The sequence below is a fragment of the Loxodonta africana genome, chromosome 25 (assembly GCF_030014295.1).
Source record: "Loxodonta africana isolate mLoxAfr1 chromosome 25, mLoxAfr1.hap2, whole genome shotgun sequence".
NCBI classification, from domain to species: Eukaryota; Metazoa; Chordata; class Mammalia; order Proboscidea; family Elephantidae; genus Loxodonta; species Loxodonta africana.
In genome coordinates this window covers 3,005,050-3,029,828 of record NC_087366.1, presented here as the reverse complement: position 1 = coordinate 3,029,828, position 24,779 = coordinate 3,005,050, and the positions used below count along the sequence as shown (strand labels likewise).

Here is a 24,779-nt window from a genome sequence, read left to right as displayed (position 1 = left end):
GGTTTTTGGGTAAATGTTCACCAATAGGTCTTGTATAGTTGATTGTTTAAAGGAGCACATTCCTCATGGATGTTATTGTTTATTTTACTATTTGGCTGAAAGGTGACCTCTGGGTGTGGCTTCAGTTTCAGGTTAAAATGGTATCTTAGGGTGACAGTCTTGGGGGTTTCTCTAGTCTGTATCAGTCCAGTAAGTTTGGTCTTTTTATGAATTAGAGTTTACTTCCACAAAATTCTTCCACTCTAACGGGGACCTTCTATTGTGTCCCTGGTCGAAAAAGCAGTGGTGGTAGCTGGGCACCATCTAGTTCTTTCAGGAGCCAGCAACATATGATCAAGAACCAATGGTATTGAAGGAAGAAGTCCAAGCTGCACTGAAGGCACTGACAAAAAACAAGGCTCCAGAAATTGACGGAATACTAATTGAGATGTTTCAACAAATGGATGCAGTGTGGGGGTGAGGGTGTTCACTCGTTTATGCCAAGAAATTTGGAAGAAAGCTACCTGGACAACTGACTGGAAGAGATTTGTATTTGTACCCCTTGCAAAGAAAGCTGACCCAACAGAATGCATAAATTATTGAAGAATATCACTGATAGTGCATGCAAGTAAAAATTTGCTGAAGATTATTCAAAAGCGGTTGCAGCAGTATATCAACAGGTAACTGCCAGAAATTCAAGCCAGGTTCAGAAGAGGATGTGGAATGAGGAACATCACTGCTAATATCAGATGGATCTTGGCTGAAAACAGAGAATACCAGAAAGATATTTACCTGTGTTTTATTGACTATGCAAAGGCATTTGACTGGTGGATCATAACAAATTTTGCATAACATTGCAAAGAATGGAAATTCCAGAACACTTAATTGTGGTAATACAGAACCTGTTTATAGACCAAGAGTCAGTCCTTCAAACAGAACAAGGGGATACTGTGTGGTTTAAAATCAAGAAAAATGTGCATCAGGGTTGTATTCATTCACCATACTTATTCAATCTGTATGCTGAGCAAATAATCTGAGAGGTTGGACTATATGAAGAAGAACATGGCATTAGGATTGGAGGAAGACTCATTAACAACCTGCAATATGCAGATAACACAACCTTGCTTGCTGAAAGCAAAGAGAACTTGCAGCACTTACTGATAAAGATCAAAGACTACAATCTTCAGAATGGATTACACCTCAATGTAAAGAAAACAAAAATCCTCACAACTGGACCAATTAGCAGCAACATGATAAATGGAGAAAGTATTGATGTTGTCAAAGATTTTATTTTGCTTGGATCCAATCAACACCCATGGGACCAGCAGTCAAGAAATCAAAAACCATATTGCACTGGACAAACCTGCTACAAAAGACCTCTTTAAAGTGTTGAAAAGCAAAGATGTCATTTTGTGGACTAAGGTGTCCCTGACCCAAGCCATGATATTTTCAATCACCTCATATGCCTGTGAAAGCTGGACATGAATAAGGAAGACTGAAGAAGAATTGATGTCTTTGAATTATGATGTTGGTGAAGAATATTGAATATATCGTGAATGAACAGAACAAACAAGTCTGTCTTGGAACAACTATGGCCAGAGTGCTCCTTAGAAGCGAGGATGGCAAGACTTCGTTTCACGTACTTTGGATATGTTATCAAGAGGGACCAGTCCCTGGAGAAGGAGATCATGCTTGGTAAAGCAGACAGCAAAAAAGAGGAAGACCCTCAACCAGATGGATTGACACAGTGGTTGCAACAATGGGCTCAAGCATAACAACAATTGTGAGGGTGACACATGACTGGGTGGTGTTTAGTTCTGTTGTATATAGGGTTGCTATGAGTAGGAACCTACCTGATGGCACCTAACAACAACAGGAACAACGTAGAGGGTCAGTGTTAAAAAGAAGACCCTCAAAGAGATGGATCGACACAGGGCTGCAACAATGACTCAAACATAACAACGACTGTGCGGATGGTGCAGGACCAGGTAGCATTTTGTTCTGTTGTACACAGCATCATTATGAGTCAGAAACGACTGGATGGCACCTAACAACAACAGCAGTTTTATAGTGTTATGGTCAGAGAAGACATTTTGTATCATGTCAATGTTTTTTAATCTATTGAGGCTTGCTCTGTGGCCCAGAATGTTGTCTATTCTGGAGCACGATCCACATGGGTTGGAGAAGAATATGTACTGTGTTGCTACTGGGTAGTGTGCTCTGTATATGTCTATGATGTCCAATTGGTTGATATCTTCTGTTTATTTATTGAGTTTCTTTCTAGTTTTTCTATCTATCATCCAAAGTGGTGTGTTAAAGTCTCCTACTATTATTGTAGAACCGTCTCCAACTCTTTTCAATTCTGTTAGAGTTTGCTTTATGCATTTTGGAGCTCTGTCATAGGGTACACAAATATTTATGATTATGTCTTCTTGGTGAACTTACCCTTTAATCTTCATATGATGCCCATCTTTGCTTCTTTTAATGGGTTTTGACTTAAAGTATATTTTCTCCAAAATTATCCTACTCCCGCTGTCTTTTGGTTACTGTTTGCTTGATGTATTTTTTCCATCCTTTGATTTTTAACTTATTTATGTTCTTGTGTCTAATGAATGTATCTTGTAGACATATCATAGGTCATTTTTTTTTTTTTTTTGGTCCATTCTGCCACTCTTTCTCTCTCTCAACTGGTACATTCATTTATATTCAGTGAGATTAACAATACGTAAGAATTCATTGCTGTCATTTTGCTATACCTTTTCTTGTGGTGTTAATGGTTTCTTTGTTCCTCTTAATTTTCTGTACTGAGTTCTTTTTTTATTATGGGTTTTCTTTTCCTACCATTTGCTGTTGTTTTTGTGTTCATTAAGTCTATTCAATTTTTTTCCTCTTTATTTCGGTTAGTAGATATATTAATTTTCTATGTAGTTACCCTGAAGTTCACCATTATCCTCTTAAAACAGTCTGTTGCATCTTGAATTCACCTTGACTTCCTCTCAGTATGGCAGTTCATTAACTACATCTTTTATTCCACCACCACCACCCCACCTTTCTTTGACATTGTCATCACTGGCAGCTTATCACCTCTGGTTTTCTCTGGTTAGTCTTGTAGCTTTATTTTACTTACATAAAATCTTTATCTAGGCTGGTATCTGCATGATGCTGTTGTGTGTCTATCTCATGTTGTTGTCTGTTGTTGTTGATTCTCTATCCAAAGGATTCCCTTTAATATTTTTTCTAAGGCTGATCTGGTTTTTACAAATCCCCTTAATTTATGCTTCTGGGGATGTCTTAGTTTTGCATCGTTTTTGAAAGACAACTTTTCTGGATATATGATTGTTGGTTGGCAATTCTTTTCCTTCAGGGTTTTATATATGTCATCCCATTGCCTTCTTGCTTGCATGCAAGCAAGCACTTAGTCTTACCGTCCCCTTGTAAGTGATATTTTGTTTATTATTAGCTTCTCTCAGAATTTTTTCCTTGTCTTTGGTTTTGGCAAGTTTGATTATGTTATATCTTGGTGAATTTCTTTTAGGGTCTATTTCATATGTGGTGCGTTGAGCTTCTTGGATGGCAACTTCCTTGTCTTTCATGATATTTGGGAAGTTTTCTGCCAATTTATCTTCAAAAATTCTCTCTTTACTTTTATTTTCTCCTCCTCTTTTAAAGTTCAGTTATGCATAACTTACTCCTCTTGATGATGTCCCACATATTTCCGAGGCTTTCTTCATTTTCTTTGTTCTTTTTTCTTATTGTTCCTCAAACAAATTAGTATCAAGGAATTTGTCATCTATTTCGCTGATTCTTTCTTCCATCTATTCAATTCTACTTCTGTGTCCTTCCATTGTGTTATCTATTTCTGATATTTCATTGCTGATCTTCTAAATTTCTAGTTGTTGTTTTTGTATGGTTTCTAATGGTATATTGAGTTTGTCATTTTGTTCTTGAATTGTTTTCCTGAATTCTTCTAGGGTTTTTTTCTGTGATTTCCTTGATCTCTTTGAGGAGCCTAAATAAAAGTCTTTTGAATTCCTTCTTAGGTAGTTCTATTATAATTTCTTCCTCAGGAAGGTCTTCTTTCCCTTTATTTTGCTCACTTGTTTGAATCATCTCTCCTGTTTCCTCATATGATTTGTTACTGTCTGCCCTTTTTGAGGCACTAAGATGTTATTTTATTTCTATATTTATATATTGATTGTATGTTTGTTTTGTTTTGATATATCAAGGCAGGTGGGGCAAGCATGCTCCATCGATCACCAGTCTGGCAGCACAAGAGCACTTGCCACCTATTGCCAGGCAGAAAGGGTAGGGGTAGAGGGGAGGGCAGTGAGGAACAAGTGAGTGGGGATGGGGGCATGCATTACCTCCAATCATCTATCTGGTGGCAGAAGAGCATGCACTGCCACTTGCCAGGGGGAGATGATGGGTGCAGCAGGCATGTGCCAATGCAGCTCATTGGTCTAGCAGCATAGGAGTGTGCGCTGCCACTCTCCAGGTAGTTGGGTTTGAGAGGGAGTTGTTGGGTGAGGGATAAGAAGGGTCTCCTATTGCAGTCCCTGGGTGAGCAGTATGGTGGGTGATGGAGGTGGATCATGACACTGGTCACTGGTTGGGCATGGGGAAGGGGAGAGTGCTCCCCTCTTCATCAGTGATAGGCTTTGATTACTTTTTCAGGGGTTATATAACAGGAATACCAAAAGTAGTTGGGGAAAATTTGTGGAAACTTAAGACACTGGTTTACTTTGTTTTCTCCACACACATTAAATCTCTCCAAAGCCTAATAATCCTGATCACCAGAAAATCCCTACAAGCTAGAATGCAGAACTAGGTCAAATATGATGAAAGGAATAAAATTTTATCTAATGTGCTCAAGATTAATTTGGCCATAAGACAAACTTATCTTAAACATCAACTGTTTTCTATCCAATAATAAATCTTTGTGAAATATCAATAAACACAAAAACATAGAGATAAAACCAAGTTGTACATAACCTGTAAGCCCCATAAAGGTAGACTTCTGTTCACCCAAAAGATATGAGACCTATGAAAAGAATGATAAGATGTTAATTAAAAAAATGTGAAGAATGCATTCATTTGAAAAATTCAATTAAAGTTTCAAATATTTAAAATAACGGTATCATAAAAAAGACAAAAACTATCAATACTAACATAAAAACTTTATTTTAGCTGATATTGAGTTTATTTCAGCTGATTTTCTTGTTAGCTGATATTGAGTTCTATCCAGGAAAACAATATTTAATTTCATCTTGAGTTTCATGTTAATAATGTATGAAAAGATTAAAAAATAAATAAGCCATTGCCATTGAATTGATCCCTACTCCTGGCAACCCCACCTGTGCACAGTAGATCTGATCTATAGGGTATTCAAGGCTATGACCGAGATGTGTGAGTGGGTTTGAACCAGCAACTTTTTGGTTAGTAGTCAAGCATTTAACTGATTAATAATGAGTCATTATTTAAAGAATGATTATAGCAGGTCAGAAAAACCTCAAACTCTTTACTAGTCAATTCTTTATCGAAAATTCATTGAAGGCCTACTGTGAACTCTAACACATATGGGGTTGCCATGACATCAGAATCAACTGAACAGCAACCAGTTTCCATTGCTAAATTGTAAGATTTTGTTATTTTTAAAGCTCTTAATATTGGGCAATAAAAATTGCGCATTATAAATAATCAGAATAGTCAGTAACTCAGGTTATAAATCACAATAATATTTCAGACTTGGATTTTTATAAAATATTTACCATACCAACAAAAAAATCCGTGACTGGGATTAGCATAAAACATTAGGAAGAGCAAGGAGTCAGTACCCTTAAATACTCTATAGTTAGAAATTGCTTATACTCTGCAAAGAACACCATAATGCTTTTAATTTCCCACTATTTATCATTTTCCACTATTCATACCCTTATTTACATTATTTGTTGTCCAGTTGATTCAAAAGTCTGACATTCAAGCAATATACCCTACTTGGAAAAAGATGAAAATAGCTACATTGTGTTGACAGGGAAGTAATGGAAAAACCCGAAAACAAACAAAATGTAATAATACCCACTTACTCTTTCCAAAAAAAACCAAACCTGTTGCCATTGAGTCGATTCCAACTCATTGCAACCCTACAGGACAGAGTAGAACTGCCCCATAGAACTTCCAAGGAGCACCTGGTGGATTCAAACTGCCAACCTTTTGGTTAGCAGCTGTAGCCCTGAACCATTATGCCACTCTTCAGAGCTATGAAATATGACTCAAGGAGTAACATAAAATATTAAGTGTATTTTAAGTTCTGGGGCATTTTCTTTTTGGCAATACGTTAAACAATAATGAGGAATAATGAACTCTTTAAGCTTTGTGTTTTAGAATGTTTTTGGAAGACTTTCAAAGATACTACCTAGTATATTAGACTAAAGTGCTCTAGGGTTCCAGAATATCACATCTTCCTGGCTAATGGACATCTTCAACTGCTCCAAACCAAGCGTGTGATCTTTCTCCAGAAAACTTGTCCTCCTTTTGTTTTTCACATCTCAGTAAATGGCACCAAATTCCATTATGTTAGGCCACCCCCAAACTCCAGTGTCATCTTAGATATTTTCCTCTCCTGGGTCTGTTAATACTTAATCAGTTAGTTGCCAAACCTTCTCAATTCTTCCTACCAAATTTCTCCAGAATTCATTCACTTTTCTTCATCTCCACCTCAAAACCACCTTAATCTAAGCTATTTCTCACAATTGGATTTTTACAAAACCCTGTCGATAGAGACCCTGCACCTACTTTGGCCTTCTCCAATTTTTCTCCAAATTGCGACTGCACTGATTCTTTCAAAATGCATTTTAGATCACTTCCTTCCATTGCTTACTGGCTTCACATTTTTATTAGAATAAAGAACAAAATCATTTAACTGGCATTCTTAGACTTCTTCAACTGTGACATGATCCTACCTACCGCAAGCCCTTTCTACATAGTCTTCCCTCATCCTAGAGCTCTCAGCAAAACCCTCTATTCCTCAAGATAAAATTTCCTGAGACTTCTCCCTGATCAACATAATCCACTAATCTCAGGCAATGTTAGAAACCTACCCTTCCTGGCACTCACCACAATTTTCACTTTATATTTATTTGTAAAATAAATCTTCACTGCCAGTCTCCCTGCCTAACTGAAAGTTCCATATGATTAAATGCTGCATCTATTTTACTTACAACTGCAGTTTCAATCTCTTGTTGAGTATATGTACTAGGAACATGACTTCATGAGTACTATCTACATGCTGAGTCTTAGACACTCAGAATAAATGAGTAAATGGTGCCAAAAAAGAGAAAGACATGGTTGATGGGTTCAGCAACACAGTCCTTACCTTTTAAATTCTCAATGACATTTGAGAAATCAGACCAAAAAAGGTATGTAAAAGGGAAGAAAGGTATATGCACTGATTTTCAAGATGGAGAAGTAACCTGCTATAAAAACTACTACATAATCAAATAGATAGCAATTCTTGCAAATAGTATAAAATAAATTCCTAAAGAGACGTTCCTGAGCACTTTCAAAGGGAATTTGTAATTAACATGGAATTACTAATAGCTAGTTTTCTTTTAGTTAAGTCAAACTACATTTTTTTTTTTTTTTTTGGACCTAAGATGTTAACCTGGGTTTGTTATAGAAACATCACAAAGTACCTGAAATTTAATAACACTGAAAAAAGATACCACGATTTTGGGGGCAAGACTAAGTCATGAGGAACAGGCTTCAAAACCCATAATTTTTTTTTTTTTTTACAAGCCTTGGATACATAATTTTCAACATAAAGTGAAATCTCCAAAGGTAAGCTATCATTTTCATCCATTTCATTAACATTGAATTGGCCAAATATATAGAAGGCAAACTCATAAATTCTGGTAAAAAGCAAGTGTTCAAAATATCCTTCATAAAATGGATTGTGGGAACATTCCCAGGTACTCTCCAAAAGAATGAGTAGGGAAACTGAAGCTAATAGCCAGGCCAGAATTTCAAATGAACCTTCAATCCAACTGACAAAAGAGCAACTACAGCAATTAGTGAAAGAAAATATATACTAGAATACTTACTGGAACACCGTTTATAACAGAAAAAAAAAAAAAAAACAGAAACTACCTGAAAAACCAACAGGGAAGTTAAAGTAACATCATTAACAACAAAAACAAAAGGTGCCATTACAGAGAGAAAAAAAAAAGTCACTGATAAAAACTACATATATAATATTGTTCTAACTGTGTGATATTATTGTGTATTACGTATGTATATGTGTATATAGGCAGAGTGAATTTTAGAAAGACTGGCCAACAAAATGCTAAAATTACTTATTTCTAGGTATTAAAACTTTAAGTAATTTTGACTTACTTTTCCTTTCCAACTGTAATTATATTATGTTGTTGTTAGGTGCCCTTGAGTTAGTTCTGACTCATAGCAACCCTATGTAAAACAGAACTAAACACTGCCTGTTCCTACAACAAACAACAGGCAGTGTTTCGCATCCTCAAAATCATTGTTATGCTTGAGCCCGTTGTTGCAGCCACTGTGTCAATCCTTCTCGTTGAGAGTCTTCCTCTTTTTCTCTGACCCCCCACTTCAACAAGCATGATGTCCTTCTCCAGGGACAGGTCCCCTCTGATAACGCATCCAAACTATGTGACATGAAATATCGGCCATCCTTGTTTCCAAGGTGCATTCTGGATGTACATCTTCTAAAACAGATTTGTTCATTCTTCTGGCAGTTCATGGTATATTCAATATACTTCACCAACACCATAATTCAAAGGCGTAAATTCTTCTTCAGTCTTCCTTATTCATTGTCAACTTTTCAAATGCATATGAGGTGACTGAAAATATCATGCCTTGGGTCAGACACATCTTAGTCCTCAAACTGACAGTCTTGCTTTTCAATACTTTAAAGAGGTCCTTTGCAGAACGTTTGCCCAATATAATCTTTTGACTTTTTTTTTTAATTTTTATTGTGCTTTAAGTGAAAGTTTACAAATCAAGTCAGACTCTCATACAAAAATTTATAAACCCCTTGCTATGTACTCCTAGTTGATCTCCCCCTGAGAGAGCACACTCCTTCCCTCCACACTCTCTTTTCGTATCCATTCAGCTAGCTTCTGACCCCCTCTACCATCTCATCTCCCCTTTAGACAGGAGATGGCAATATACTTTCATGTGCCTACATGATCAAAGAAGCTCATTCTTCACCGGTATCATTGTCTATCCCATATTCCAGTCCAATCCCTGTCTGAAGAGTTAGCTTTGGGAATGGTTCCTGTCTTGGGCTGACAGAAGGTCTAGGGACCATGACCTCGGGGGTGCTTCTAGTCTCAGTCAGACCATTAAGTCTGGACTTTTTATGACAATTTGGGGTCTGCATCCCACTGCTCTCCTGCTTCCTCAGTGGTTCTTTGTTGGGTTCCCTGTCAGGGCAGTCATCAGTTGTACAAGAGCAACATCTAGTTCTTCTGGTCTCAGGCAAAAGTAGTCTCTGGTTTATGTGGCCTTTTCTGTCCCTTGGGCTCATAATTACCTTGTGTCTTTGGTGCTCTTCATTCTCCTTTGCTCCAGGTCAGTTGAGACCAATTAATGCATCTTAGATGGCCACTTGCTAGTGTTTTTTTTTTTTTTTTTTAATAATTTTTATTGTGCTTTAAGTGAAAGTTTACAAATCAAGTCACTTTCTCACACCAAAACTTATACACACCTTCCTACATACTCCCAATTACTCTCCCCCTAATGAGACAGCCCGCTCTCTCCCTCAACTCTCTCTTTTCATGTCCATGTGTCAGCTTCTAACCCCCTCTACCCTCCTATCTCCCCTCCAGGTAGGAGATGCCAACATAGTCTCAAAGGTCCACCTCATCCAAGAAGCTCACTCCTCACCAGCATCCCTCTCCAACTCATTGTCCAGTCCAATTCATCTCTGAAGAGTTGGCTTCAGGAATGGTTCCTGTCCTGGACAAACAGAAGGTCTGGGGACCATGACCACCAGGGTCCTTCTAGTCTCAGTCAGACCATTAAGTCTGGTCTTTTTATGAGAATTTGGAGTCTGTATCCCACTGCTCTCCTGTTTCACCAGGGGTTCTCTGTTGTGTTCCCCGTCAGGGTGGTCATCGGTTGTAGCAGGACACCATCTAGTTCTTCAGGTCTCAGGATGATGTAAGTCTCTAGTTCATGTGGCCCTTTCTGTCTCTTGGGCTTGTAATTACCTTGTGTCCTTGGTGTTCTTCATTCTCCTTTGATCCAGATGGGTTGAGGCCAATTGATGCATCTTAGATGGCTGCTTGCTAATGTTTAAGACACCAGGGAACAAAGTGAGATGCAGGATGTTTTCTTAATAGATTTTGTTATGCCAATTGACTTACATGTCCCCTGAAACCATGGTCCCCAAACCCCTGCCCCTACTACACTGGCCTTTGAAGCATTCAGTTTGTTCCGGAAACGTGTTTGCTTTTGGTTTAGTCCAGTTCTGTTGACTTCGCCTGTATTGTGTTTTGTCTTTCTCTTCACCTAAAGTAGTTCTTATCTACTATCTAATTAGTGAATACCCCTCTCCCACTCTCCCTCCCTCCCACCTCTGGTAACCACAAAAGAATGTTTTCTTCTCAGTTTAAACTATTTCTCAAGTTCTTACAGTAGTGGTCTTATACAATATTTGTCTTTTGTAACTGACTAATTTCACTCAGCATAATGCCTTTCAGGTTCCTCCATGTTATGAAATGTTTCACAGATTCCTCACAGTTCTTTAACTATGCATAGTATTCCATTGTGTGAATATACCATAATTTATCCATTCAGCCATTGATGGGCACCTTTCTTGTTCCATCTTTTTGCTGTTGTAAACAGTGCTGCAATAAACATGGGTGTGCATATATCTGTTCGTGTAAAGGCTCTTATTTCTCTAGGATATATTGCAAGGAGTGGGATTGCTAGATCCTATGGTAGTTCTATTTCTAGCTTTTTAAGGAAGGTCCAGATCGATTTCCAAAGTGGTTGTACCCTTTGACATTCCAACCAGCAGTGTGGAAATGTTCCAATCTCTCCACAACCTCTCCAACATTTATTATTTTGTCTTTTTGGATTAATGCCAGCCTTGTGGGAGTGAGATGAAATCTCATTGTAGTTTTGATCTGCATTTCTCTAATGGCTAATGATCATGAACATTTCTTCATGTATATGTAAGCTACCTGAATGTCTTCTTTAGTGAAGTGTCTATTCATATCTTTTGCCCATTTTTTAATTGGATTATTTCCCCTTTTGTAGTTGAGTTTTTGCAGTATCCTGTTTTTTTTTTTATAGATTTTAGAGATCAGGTGCTGATCAGAAATGTCATAGTTAAAAACATTTCCCAGTCTGTAGGTAGCCTTTTTACTGTTTTGGTGAAGTCTTTGGATGAGCATAGGTGTTTGATTTTTGGGAGCTCCCAGTTATCTAGTTTCTCTTCTGCATTCTTAATGATGTTTTGTATACGGTTTATGCCATGTATTAGGGCTCCTAAAGTTGTTCGTATTTTTCTTCCATGATCTTTATCGTTTTAGATTTTATGTTTAGGTCTTTTCATCCATTTTGAGCTCATTTTTGTGCATGGAGTGAGGTATGGGTCTTTTTTCATTTCTTCACAGATGGATATCTAATTATGCCAGCATCATTTGTTAAAAAGACTATCTTTTCCCCCATTTAACTGTTTGGGGACTTTGTCAAATATCAACTGCTCATATGTGAATGGATTTATGTCTGGATTCTCAATTCTATTCCATTGGTCTATGTATCTGTTGTTGTACCAGTACCAGGCTGTTTTGACTACTGTGGCAGTATAATAGGTTCTAAAATCAGGTAAAATAAGGCCTCCCACTTTGTTCTTCTTTTTCAGTAAAGTCTTACTTATATCCGGGGCCTCTGTCCGTTCCATATGAAGTTGGTGATTTCTTCATCCATCTCATTAAAGAATGTCGTTGGGATTTGGATCGGAATTACATTAAATGTATAGATCGCTTTTGGTAAAATACACATTTTTATACTGTTAAGTCTTCCTATCCATGAGCAAGGTATGTTTTCCACTTAAGCAAGTCTCTTTTGTTTTCTTGCAGAAGTGTATTGTAGTTTCCTTTGTGTAACTCTTTTACATCTCTGGTAAGATTTCGTCCTAAGTATTGTATCTTCTTGGGGGCTACTGTAAATGGCATTGATTTGGTGATTTCCTCTTCGATGTTCTTTTTCTCGTGTAGAGGAATCCAACTGATTTTTGTATGTTTATCTTGTATCCCCATACTCTGCTGAACTCTTCTATTAGTTTCAGTAGTTTTCTTGAGGATTCCTTAGGGTTTTCTGTGTATAAGACCATGTCATCTGCAAATAGAGATACTTCTACTTCTTCCCTGCCAATCTGGATGCTCTTTATTTCTTTATCTAGCCTAATTGCTCTGGCTAGGACCTCCAACACAATGTTGAATAAGAGCAGTGATAAAGGGCATCCTTGTCTGGATCCTGATCTCAATGGGAAAGCTTTCAGAATCTCTCCATTTAGGGCGATGTTAGCTATTGGCTTTGTATAAATGCCCTTTATTATGTTGAGGAATTTTCCTCCTATTCCTATTATGCTGAGAGTTTTTATCAGGAATGGGCATTGAACCTTGTCAAATGCCTTTTCTGCATCAATTGATACAATAATGGGATTCTTCTCTTTTGTTTTATTTATGTGGTGGATTACATTCATTGTTTTTATAATGTTGAACCATCCCTGCATAGCTGGTACGAATCCCACTTGGTCATGGTGAATTATTTTTTTGATACGTTGTTGAATCTGCCAGAATTTTGTTGAGGACTTTTGCATCTACGTTCTTAAGGGATATAGGTCTATAATTTTCTTTTCTTGTGGTGTCTTTACCTGGTTTTGGTATCAGGGATATGGTGGCTTCATAGAATGAGTTTGGTAGTATTCTGTCCTTTTCTATGCTCTGAAATACCTTTAGCAGTACTGGTGTTAATTCTTCACTGAAAGTTTGGTAGAACTCTGCAGTGAAGCCTTCCCGGCCAGGGCTTTTTTAAGTTGAGAGTTTTTTGATTACCTTTTCAATCTCTTCTGTTGTTATGGGTCTATTTAGTTGTTCTACCTCTGTTTGTGTTAGTTCAGGTAGGTGATGTGTTTATAGGAACTCATCCATTTCTTCTAGGTTTTCAAATTTGTTAGAGTACAATTTTTTGTAATAATCTGATATGATTCTTTTAATTTCAGTTGAGTCTCTTGTAATATCACCCATCTCATTTCTTATTCAGATTATTTGCTTTCTCTCCTGTTTTTCTTTTGTCAGTTTGGCCAGTGGTTTATCAATTTTGTTGATTTTTTCCAAAAACCAGCTTTTGGTCTTGTTAATTCTTTCAATTGTTTTTCTGTTTTTTTATCTCATTTCGTTCAGCTCTTATTTTTATTATTTGTTTTCTTTCGGTGCCTGTGGGTTTCTTTTGTTGCTCTCTATTTGTTCAAGTTGTAGGGATAATTCTTTGATTTTGGCCCATTCTTCTTTTTGGACGTGTGCATTTATTGATATATATTGCCCTCTGAGCACCGCTTTTGCTGTGTCCCAAAGGTTCTGATAGGAAGTGTTTTCATTCTCATTGGATTCTATAAATTTCTTTATCCCATCCTTAATGTCTTCTGTAATCTAGTCTTTTTTGAGCAGGGTAGTGTTCAGTTTCCAAGTGTTTGAGTTCTTTTCCCTGCTTTTCCTGTTATTGATTTCCACTTTCATGGCCTTATGGTCAGAGAAGGTTCTTTGTAATATTTCAAAGATTTGGATTCTGCTAAGGCTTGCTTTATGACCTAATGTGTGGTCTATTCTAGAGAATGTCCCACGTGCACTAGAAAAGAAAGTATACATGGTTGCTACTGTGTGCAGTGTTCTGTATATGTCTATGAGGTCAAGCTGGTTGATTGTGGCATTTAGATCTTCCATGTCTTTATGGAGCTTCTTTCTGGATGTCTTGTCCTTCACCAAAAGTGGTGTGCTGAAGTCTCCTACTATTATTGTGGAGCTGTCTATCTCACTTTTCAATACTGGTAGAGCTTGTTTTATGTATCTTGCAGCCCTGTCACTGGGTCCATAAATATTTAATATGGTTATATCTTCTTGGTGTTTTGTCCCTTTAATCATTATATACTGTCCTTCCTTATCCTTTCTGTTGGATTTAACTTTAAAGTCTATTTTGTCAGAAATTAATATTGCCATTCCTGCTCTTTTTTGATTGTCGTTTGCTTGATATATTTTTTTCCATCCTTTGAGTTTTAGTTTGTGTCTCTAAGTCTAAGGTGTGTCTCTTATAGGCACGGTATGGACAGATCTATTCTCTAATCCATTGTGCCACTCTCTGTCTCTTTATTGGTGCATTTAGACCATTTACATTAAGGGTAATTATGGATAGGTATGAATTTAGAGCTATCATTTTGATGTCTTTTTTGTGTGTTGTTGACAGTTTCTTTTCCCCATTTTTTTTATGTGCTGAGTAGATTATCTTTATATATCGTCCTTTCCTCATATTTGTTGTTGTTGATTTTGTTTCTGCTGATTCTATATTTTTTTCTCGTTTTTTTATTTTTTTGAGTAGGATAGTTTGTCTCCTTTGTGGTTATCTTATTATTTACCCCTATTTTTCTAAATTTAAACCTAACTTTTATTTCTTTGTATTGCCATATCTTCCTCTCCATATGGAAGGTGTATGATTACATTTCTTAGTTCCTCTTTATTATTTTAATTTTGTCTTGTTTTATATAATAACATCGCTGTTACCCTGTTTTGCACTTTTTCTTTTATTCTTGCTTTGCTTTTTTTTGGATTTCCCCATCTGGGTTGACTTCTGGTTCCTTTGCCCAGTGTTCTAGTCTGAGTTGATACCTGATATTATTGATTTTCTAACCAAATAACTCCCTTTAGTATTTCTTGTAGTTTTGGTTTGGTTTTTACAAATTCTCTAAACTTGTGTTTATCTGGAAATGTCTTAATTTCACCTTCATATTTAAACCAAAAACCAAACCCAGTGCCATGGAGTCGATTCCGACTCATAGCGACCCTATAAGACAGTTTAGAACTACCCTGTAGAGTTTCCAAGGAGTGCCTGGTGGATTTGAACTGCCCACCCTTTGGTTAGCAGCCGTAGCACTTAACCATTACACTACCTTCATATTTAAGAGAGACAGTTTTGCTGGATATATGATTCTTGGCACATAATTTTTTTCCTTCAAATTTTTTAAAAATGTCATCCCATTGCCTTCTTGCCTGCATGGTTACTGCCAAGTAGTCCGAGCTTATTTTTGTAAGCGACTTTTCATTTATCCCTCACTGCTCTTATAATTCTCTCTTTATCTTTGGTTTCAGCAAGTTTGATTATAATATGTCTCGGTGACCTTCTTTTATGATCTACCTTATGTGGAGTTCGATGAGCATCTTGGAGAGATATCTTCTCATCTTTTACGATATCAGGGAAGTTTTCTGCTGACAAATCTTCAACAATTCTCTCTGTATTTTCTGTTATCCCTCCCTGTTCTGGTACTCCAATCACTCATAGGTTATTTCTCTTGATAGAGTCCCACATGATTCTTAAGGTTTCTTCATTTTTTTTAATTCTTTTATCTAATTTTTCTTCAAATATGTTAGTGCCAAGTGATTTATCTTCGAGTTCAGAAATTCTAGCTTCTACTTGCTCAATTCCGCTCCTCTGACTTTCTATCAAGTTGTCTATTTCGTAATTTTATTGTTAATCTTCTGAATTTCTGATTGCTGTCTATGGATTTTTCCAGCTTTCTAAACTTTTCATTATGTTCCTAAATAATCTTTCTAATTTCTTCAGTTGCTTTATCTGTGTGTTCCTTGGCTTGTTCTGCATATTGCCTCATTTCCTTCCTGATGTCTTGAAAGGTTCTGTATATTAAACTTCTGTATTCTGGCTCTGGTAACTCCAGGAAGGCACTTTCATCTAGAAGATCTCTGGATTCTTTGTTTTGAGAGCCCGTTGAGGTGATCATGGTCTGTTTCTTTATGTGACTTGATATTGACTGTTGTCTGTGAGCCATCTATAAGTTATTGTATTCGTTTATGCTTGCTTACTGTGTTGTAGCTTCTCGCTTTGTTTTGTTTTGGTATACCCCTATGGGTTGCTTGAGTGAGCTAGCTTGATTATTTTAGCCTTTGGAGCTCTGATGTCCTGTCCGCCAGATGGCTAGAGCTGTTATCAGGTATATCAGTGTAGGAGTCCTTTCAGTTTTCTTGTATGAATTCAGCTTAGATTTCCAGGTAGCTGCTCATCAAGTGTGTGGTATAGGCTCTGTCCTACAGTCTTAGAGGGGCAGGAGTGATTGGCGTATATACCGGTATCTGATTGCAGCAGGGGGTCATGCTCTGACCAAGGCAGGGGACTGAGAACCAACCCCCGAGTGTCTCTGAGAAAAGTGCATCCCTGTTTCCTAGAGCGTGCAGGTGGGTGGGTTCTGCAGATGGACCATGGGCACCCAAAGTTTTTGGTTGTAAGGACTGAGAGGTACCAGTTATCTTTGGACCCCTGTCACGGCTGGCTGGGTGACCTTAGTGGAGCTATGAGTCCTTAGGTCCCTGATGTGGGTAGGTGAGAACCGTGTTTCATATGCAATGTCAAACATCAAACATCCACCTCTCCACCACACAGCAGAAATGGTTGGAGTCTTCCAACAAGGGCCTAGTCTCCTGAAATAGGTCCACACAGGTCCATGCGGAACGGAAAGGTGCTCAAAGTCCGTGGACTTTTTATGCCCTGACAGGAGCCGCTTCTGTCCCAAGCTCCCCCGGTTAGTGGAGCTAGTAAATTATCTTTTCCCACAATTACAAATTTTTTCCTTCCCCAAGGCCAGGAGGACGGCTCTAGGTGCTAAGCAGTGCCTATCTCAGGCCCAGGGAATTCAGCCGCTAAAGCCAGCTTGGGGATGGGGGGCATGGTAAAATATATTCAAATACTTAGCTTTTGCTGAGAGCGCTGTTCTTCTCTGGTTCCAGAGCTGTGAGTACGCTGTGTGGCTGGTTGCTTTTCCCTCAGGAAACTGTAGCCTAAGGCTAGCACTAGCCCACCACTGCTGCCCCTCCAGGAATGGTGCCTGAGGGCTCCCCACAATTCAGGTCCAGTAACTCCTCTCTGCTTGTGAAGGGTCTCTTCCTTCCCCTGCCCCTCAGTTCATTTTCTAAGCTTGCCTTTGAAGCTCAGGGCTCCCAGCTTGTCACAAATATACTCGTTTCATTTGTTACTTCCAGCTCTTTGTTGCAAAGAGGGCTCCCCGGAAGCATCTGCCTATTTTGCCATCTTGGCTTCACCTCCTAATTTTCTGACTTCTTGACTGCTGCTTCCAAGTGCAATGATTATGGATTCAAGTAAAATGAAATCCATAACTACTTCAATATTTTCTCCATCATGATGTTGCTTATTGATCCAGTTGTGAGGACTTTTTATTTCTTTATGTTGAGAAGCAATCCATACTGAACGCTGTAGTCTTTGATCTTCACCATTAAATGCTTCAAGTCCTCTTCATTTTCAGCAAGCAAGGTTGTGTCATCTGCATATCCTAGGTTGTTAATTTGTCTTCCTCCAATCCTGATACCACATTCTTCTTCATATAGTCCAACTTCTAGAATTATTTGCTCATCATAGATTAAATAAGTATGGTGAAAGAATAAAACCCTGATGTACACCTTTCCTGACTTTAAATCACACAGTATTCCTTTGTTTTGTTCGAACACCTGCCTCTTGGCCTATATACAGGGTCTTCATGGGCGCAATTAAGTACTCTGGAATTTCCATTCTTGCAAATGTTATCCATAATTTGTTATGAGTCACAGAGTCAAATCCCTTTGCATAGTCAGTAAAACAGAGATAAACATCTTGCTGGTATTCTTTGCTGTCAGCCAACAACCACCTGACATCACCAATGGTATTCCTCTTTTGAATTCAGCTTGAATTTCTGGCAGTTCCCTGTCAATGCACTGCTGCAACCATTTTTGAAAGATCTTCATCAAAATTTTACTTCTGTGTGGTAGTGATGATATTATTTGATAATTTCTACATTCCATTGGATCACCTTTCTTTGGCATTGGCACAAATACGGATCTCTTCCAGCTGGTTGACCAGGAAGCTGTCTTCCAAATTTCTTGAAATAGATGAATAAGCACTTCCAGCGCCCATCTCTATTGGTATTCCATCAATGCCCGGAGCCTTGTTTTCGCCATTCCCTTCAGAGAAGCTTGGAATTCTTCCTTCAGTACCATCAATTCCTGATCGTATGCTACCTCCTGAAATGGCTGAACTTCAACCAATTCTTTTTGATACAGTGACTCTGTGTATTTTTTCCATCTTCTTTTGATGCTCCCTGCATTGTTCAATATTGTCCCCCTAGAATCCTTCAATATTGCAACTCAAGGCTTGAATTTTTTCTTCATGTCTTTCAGCTTGTGAAACCCTGAGCCTGCTCTTACCTTTTGGTGTTCTAACTCCAAGATTTTGTACGTTTCATTATATTACTGTATCTTCTCGATCTGCCCTTTGAAATCTTCTGTTCAACTCTTTTATTTCATCATTTCTTTAGTTTGTTTTGGCTACTCTATGTTGGAGAGCAAGTTTCAGAGTCTCTTCTGACATCCATTTTGGTCTTTTCTTTCTTTTCTGGTATTTGAAATACCAGTGGCAGAGTCCCCAGCATCACAGCAACATGCAAGCCACCACAGTACAACAAACTGACAGACGTGTTGAGACTTAATTTGTAATAAGCATGAAACATTGATTGTATCATAAAAAACAAATTTTGCTCTTTAAAAATATAAAAAACAAATATAAGAACAAAACACAAATAATAAAATTTCATAACATTCGATCATCCAGAATTAGAATCTGGTTTAAAGATAAAATTCATGTATGAAGCATTATGTAAACTGGAAGAACCATACCAAACAATGGAAAGGAAGACAGGAGTTGAACATAGAAAGTTGATGATACATAGCCTCAGCCACTTTTTATAGCACACTTACTTATAGCCTCTCCTGAGGGTAGAAAAGTAGCTGCTGAAAGGCTCAGACCAGCTTTGGCAGAGAGGGTGGGGGTAAGGTTGTGAACATGTTAAGTAGTACAATAAAGCATTTGGTAAACACTCACATGAATTTAATAAGGACAACATGTGGGACAGAATTCATAGGAAATGATCTGTAGGTCACAAACTCAAGATGAATCCATCGTTTACAGCCCTCCACAAAAGCTAATCCAATACTCTACTATATTAAGAGAAATACAATATTCTAAATCAGTGAGGTAAACTGTAAAGCTCTCAGAACCATAACGCATACTGAGAATGAGGTACTAAGTACATTAATAGGCCCCATTTTAAGAAGGACAATACCTGTGGAAACACAAAGTGACCAGGATACTGAAGTATAGAAATTACAGCTTCCCCAATATAGTAAGAGAATTTTGCAATAATTTAATCTGTTCAAAACACTGAAAATATTAAATAACTGGTTAGATAACACACTGTCATGGGTGTTGTTCGGAAGGGGATTCAGCACTGACCCTTTGAGAGAATGGACATTAAGAGTCTTCCCAGCAGACAAATAGTGGCTGTGTCAGAGACGGTTCTATCGGCACCCATGCTCTCTCTTCATGGTACAGAGTAGAGTCCAGAAAGGAACTCTCCAACCAGTGACTCCGTTTTTCAGCTTTGTGTCCAGGTATGATGGCGTGGCTGATTCTCGCATGAGATCTAAGTATGAAATGCCAGTGAAAATGCTGTTTCTTGTTTGTTGGTCAAAACCTTTAAGAAGTGCGTGAGCCTTCTCCATGCTCTCCTCTTTCTGAAAGCTACACATAAAGAACTCTGAGTTCTTAGGTCAGCACACAGCCAGGAAATTCAAGTGGCTTGCATATAACACTGTCCTTACCATGTTTTTTTTTTGTGTGCGTAAGTGTGCAAATCATCACTACCCACTGATCAACAGCACCAGCCCTAGACTTTACTTAGTAAACAAAAAGTGTTTTTTGAAATTTAAAATTATTTGTGGATCCCTTGGCTACTCTATTAAAAAAAAAACTTGCCAATTCTGACTCATGGCGACCCCCTGTGTGTCAGTGTAGAACTTTGCTCCAGAGGGTTCTCAATGACTGAATTTCTGTAAGTAGGCTGCCAGGCCTTTCTTTAAAGGCACCTCTGGGTAGACTGGAATCTCCAACCTTTTCATTATTAGCTGAATATGTAAACAGTTTGCACCCTACCCAGGCACCCATCCACATTAATTTATAGGGTAACCAATATTATTGAGAGAAGAAAAGCATGCTTAAAAGCTGTAACATGATGCTGTTCACTGCTTTTAGTTATTAAATATTATCACGACTGAATGTCTTCTTTTAACAGTTGTTACCCTACTAAGGAAGAAAATCTTTAGAAGTTGAATATCACCTGAACATTTTTGACACTGGTGGTACAGTACAAATACCATAAAGTATAAGCACATTCATATGCTTCTTATCTTTGTCTCTATCATCTGATGATAAAAAATTATAATCATTTGTGAACATAAAAAGTGGAAAAGGATGTCTAAGTGTTGCCACATAGTGAAGAACTGACAGCACCAGGAGGCAGTTAGTCCACACTGATGTCTCATCTCTCAATGTCATTGATAAACTACGTGCTGGGGGTGTGCTTCCTCAGCTTATACCTTTAAATCATCTTCTACAGACTATGTGGACATCACAGCTTGCCATTTGCCCAATTTTGTACGTTTAACGGTAAAATTATTTTCATTTCCTTAAGTCTGTCCATCCTTAACAACATCATCATGTTGGTTATGACTAGCAAAAGGGGCTTAAAAATAAAGCAAAGCAGCACAATAACCTGCAGCTTTGTTATGTCACAGGCTATAATTAAATAAATCTCTTTGCTGAAATAGCCTCATTATTTTAAAATAGGGCCTGTGCCCATAAAGACCACTTCTGTTTTTCATTAACCAATCCTGCATTGACATTAGGCACTGAACAGAACATTGCATTCAAATGGAGCCATAAGTTATTTTATTATGTCTTTAATTACAATAATCTGATTTTTCAAATGTATATCCTCTATAATTACAGCTGAACATTCTTAGTAATATTGTATAGAAGTTAATTGGAGGAAATCTTTTCCTCATAATGGTTTCAAATAATACAATTTTACTCTCCTATCACCGTACAGTGCCCTCTCACCCTTAGGAGGATCCTATCAGGTCTCATTTTATGATTTTCAGATCTGGCTAATGTACATATAATTTATAAACCAGCAAAATTTATAACAGTCCTGCTAAGTTTTAAGAAAGATTTGTAACATGCACCATATTTAATAACACATAGAAAAATGTAATACATGTAAAGTGCACTGACATCTCCAGGCAGTAGTCTTCAGTCTTTCTTGATTGTACTACACTATCAATAAAACTGTTCAGCATACTTCCATTCATTCGACAACATTTACTGACCCACCAAATCCTATACTAAGCAAGAGAGCTACAAAGGCCCTTGCCCTTCATGAGGGTACAGGGAAGACAAAAACATGACCAGGGCAACGCGTTAGGTGTTGTGACAGAAGTATACACAGGTGCCTGGGAGTAATGCAGAAACCCCTCCTATCTCAGAGTGTAACTGAGCTATAGGGATTGATGTCAGGGAAGAGTTTCAGACATACCATTATCCAAGAAAGTGTTATTCTAAAGGCCCTGGAGTCCTAAAGAAAGTCAAAACGGATGAGCAGTAAGGAGCAGGACTGGAAGACAGATTCCATAAAGAAGAAGCAGAATGTTCCAAGGTCCAAGACAAGAGAGAATACAGTATGTTTAAGTTACTTCAAGTAGTCAGCCTGGCTGGCGTAGGAGGCTGGTGCCGTGAGGTACATAAAAATTTGACAGGGCAGAGGTTTGGGGACCATGGTTTCAGGGGACATCTAAGTCAGTTGGCATAATAAAATCTATTAAGAAAACATTCTGCATCCCACTTTGGAGAGAGGTGTCTGGGGTCTTAAACACTACCAAGTGGCCATCTAAAATGCATCAGTTGGTCTCAACCCACCTGGATCAAAGGAGAATGAAGAACACCAAAGACACAAGGTAATTATGAGTCCAAGAGACAGGGCCACATAAACCAGAGACTACATCAGCCTGAGAACAGAAGAACTAAAGGGTACCCAGCTACAACCGATGACTGCCCTGACAGGGAACACAACAGAGAACTCTGAGGAAGCAGGAGAACAGTGGGATGCAGACCCCAAATTCTCATAAAAAGACCAGACTTAATGGTCTGACTAAGACCAGAAGGATCCCAGAGGTCATGGTCCCCAGACCTTCTGTTAGCCCAAGATAGAAACCAAGCCCAAAGCCAACTCTTCAGATAGGGATTGGACTGGACTATGGGATAGAAAATGATACTAGCGAAGAGTGAGCATCTTGGATCAAGTAGACACATGAGACTTTGTGAGGAGCTTCTGTCTGGAGGGGAGATGAGAGGGCAGAGGGGGTCAGAAGCTGGCTGAATTGACACGAAAACAGAAACTGGAAGGAAGGAGTATGCTGCCTAATTAGAGGGAGAGCAACTGGGAGTAGATAGCAATGTGTATATAAGTTTTTGTATGAGAGACTGACTTGGTTAGTTAACTTTCACTTAAAGCACAATAAAAAAAAATCCTGCTTTTATTTATTTATTTGTTTGTTTGTTTGTTTGTTTGTTTGTTTATTTATTACAAGGGACCTTTATTTACTCTTTTATTTAGCAAATGACTTTTGAGTGCCTACTTTGTGTCAGGCCCTGGGATTCAGACAACAACCTATGCCCCATGGAGTACACATCCTAACACACATGACATATACACACAAAGAAAAAAAAGAAAAATATGTAGAATATGTGAAAGAGATAAAGACAATAGAGAAAAATAAAAAGAGAAAAGGGAGTCTTGTGAGAATATTACAATTTTAAATGGGATATTTAGATAAAGGCATTACTGAAATTATAATTTACAGTAAAGATCTGAGAAAGTGTGCCTTCAGCTACCTGCTGGAAGGGAATTTGAGCAAAGGCAACAGTAAGTGCAAAGTCCCCGGGCTGGCAGTGTATTTAGCAAGATGCGGGAACAGAGAGGTGGCCAGTCTGACTGCAGCAGAATGGGTACGAGATGAGTAATAAGAGGTGAAGTTAAAGACATAACAGGGCTTCTTACAGGCTGTATGGTCATTGGCATTTAGAGCAGAGCCTTGTCAAGATCATACTTACAAGTTCAAAGGAATACTGGCTGTTACGTTATGAATAAATTGACCACAAGAAAGCTATTAGAGTTAAAGAATGAATTCAGTAAAGTAACAGGATACAGGGTAAATGCACAAAAATCTGTAGAATTTTTATACATCACCAATGAGCAATCTGAAAAGGAAGTTAAGGAAATAATTCAATTTATAATCCCATTGAAAAGAATAAAATACTTAGGAATTAATTTAACTAGAGAAGTGAAAGACCTGTATACAGAAAACTTTAAAATATTACTAAAAAAATGAAAGATGACAAATAAATAGAAGGGCATTCCATGCTAATGGTTTGGAAGACTTAGTATTATCAAGATGTCAATACTACCTAAGGTAATCTATAAATTCAATGCAATCCCCATCAAAATTCCAACACCCTTTTTGACAGAATTGGAAAACCAACTCTTAAATTTATATGAAATTGCAAATGGCCCCAAAGAGCGAAAGCAATCTTGAAAAAGAGGAAAAGAGTAGGAGGACTCTCACTTCTCAATTTAAAAACATATTAAAGTTACAGAAATCAAAACAGCCTGGTACTGGTATAGACCAATGGAATAGAACTGGGAGTCCACAGCATGCGCACTTACAGTCAATTCAACAAGGGTGCTAAATACACCAAATGGGGGAAAAATATCTTTAATAAATCTTGCTAGGACAACTGGATTTTCACATGTAAATGAATGATGTTAGAATCACACAAAAAAACTAACTCAAAATGGATCAGAGACCCAAATGTATGACCTAAAATCATTAAATTCTTAGAAGAAAACATAGGGGGAATGCTTTGGGACTTCATCTTCAAAAACAGATTCTTAGATATGACACAAAAAGCACAAACAAAAAAACACAAAATAGGTAAATGGGATCTCATCAAAATTAAAAATGTTTGCATGTCAAAGGACTTTGTCAACAAAGTGAAACGAAACCCTACAGACTGGCAGAAATTGGGGGGGGTGGAAATTATGGGTGGTGCTCACAGTTTGCAATCAGCTGCTAACCTAAAGGTTGGAGGTTCAAACACACTCACTAGTTCCATGGAAGAAAGCCCTGGAAATATGCTTCTCTAAAGATTACAGGCAAAAAATCTCAATGGAGCACTTCTACTCTGTAACAGATGGGGTCGCTACGAGTTAGAACGAACTCAACAGCAATGGGTTGGGTTTGGGTTTGGGTTTTGGTATATATGTGGTAAGTATTTAATAGCCAGAATATATAAAGAACTTGTAAAACTTAACATGAAAAAGACAAACAACCCAACTGAAAAAAGAACAAAATATCTGAATAGACATTTCAACAAAGAGGATATACAAATGGTCAACAAGTACATGAGAAGATACTCAGCACCATTAGGCATTAAACTCCATTGCTTTCGAGTCGATTCCTACTCATAGTCACCCTATAGGACAGAGCAGAACTGCCCCAGAGGGTCTCCAAGGCTGTAATCTTTACAGAACAGGCTGC

General features: G+C 37.9%; 1 protein-coding gene across 2 annotated transcripts in view; it reads right to left on the bottom strand.

Moving 5' to 3' along the window:
* Positions 1-24,779, bottom strand: part of KCNT2 (potassium sodium-activated channel subfamily T member 2) — a 562,388-nt gene that overhangs the window by 371,783 nt on the left and 165,826 nt on the right. For both annotated transcript variants that reach the window (XM_023549164.2, XM_064276485.1), the window contains exon 4: positions 4,972-5,020. In XM_023549164.2, the coding sequence (XP_023404932.1) occupies positions 4,972-5,020 (49 nt within the window). The remainder of the gene's footprint in view (positions 1-4,971; positions 5,021-24,779) is intronic.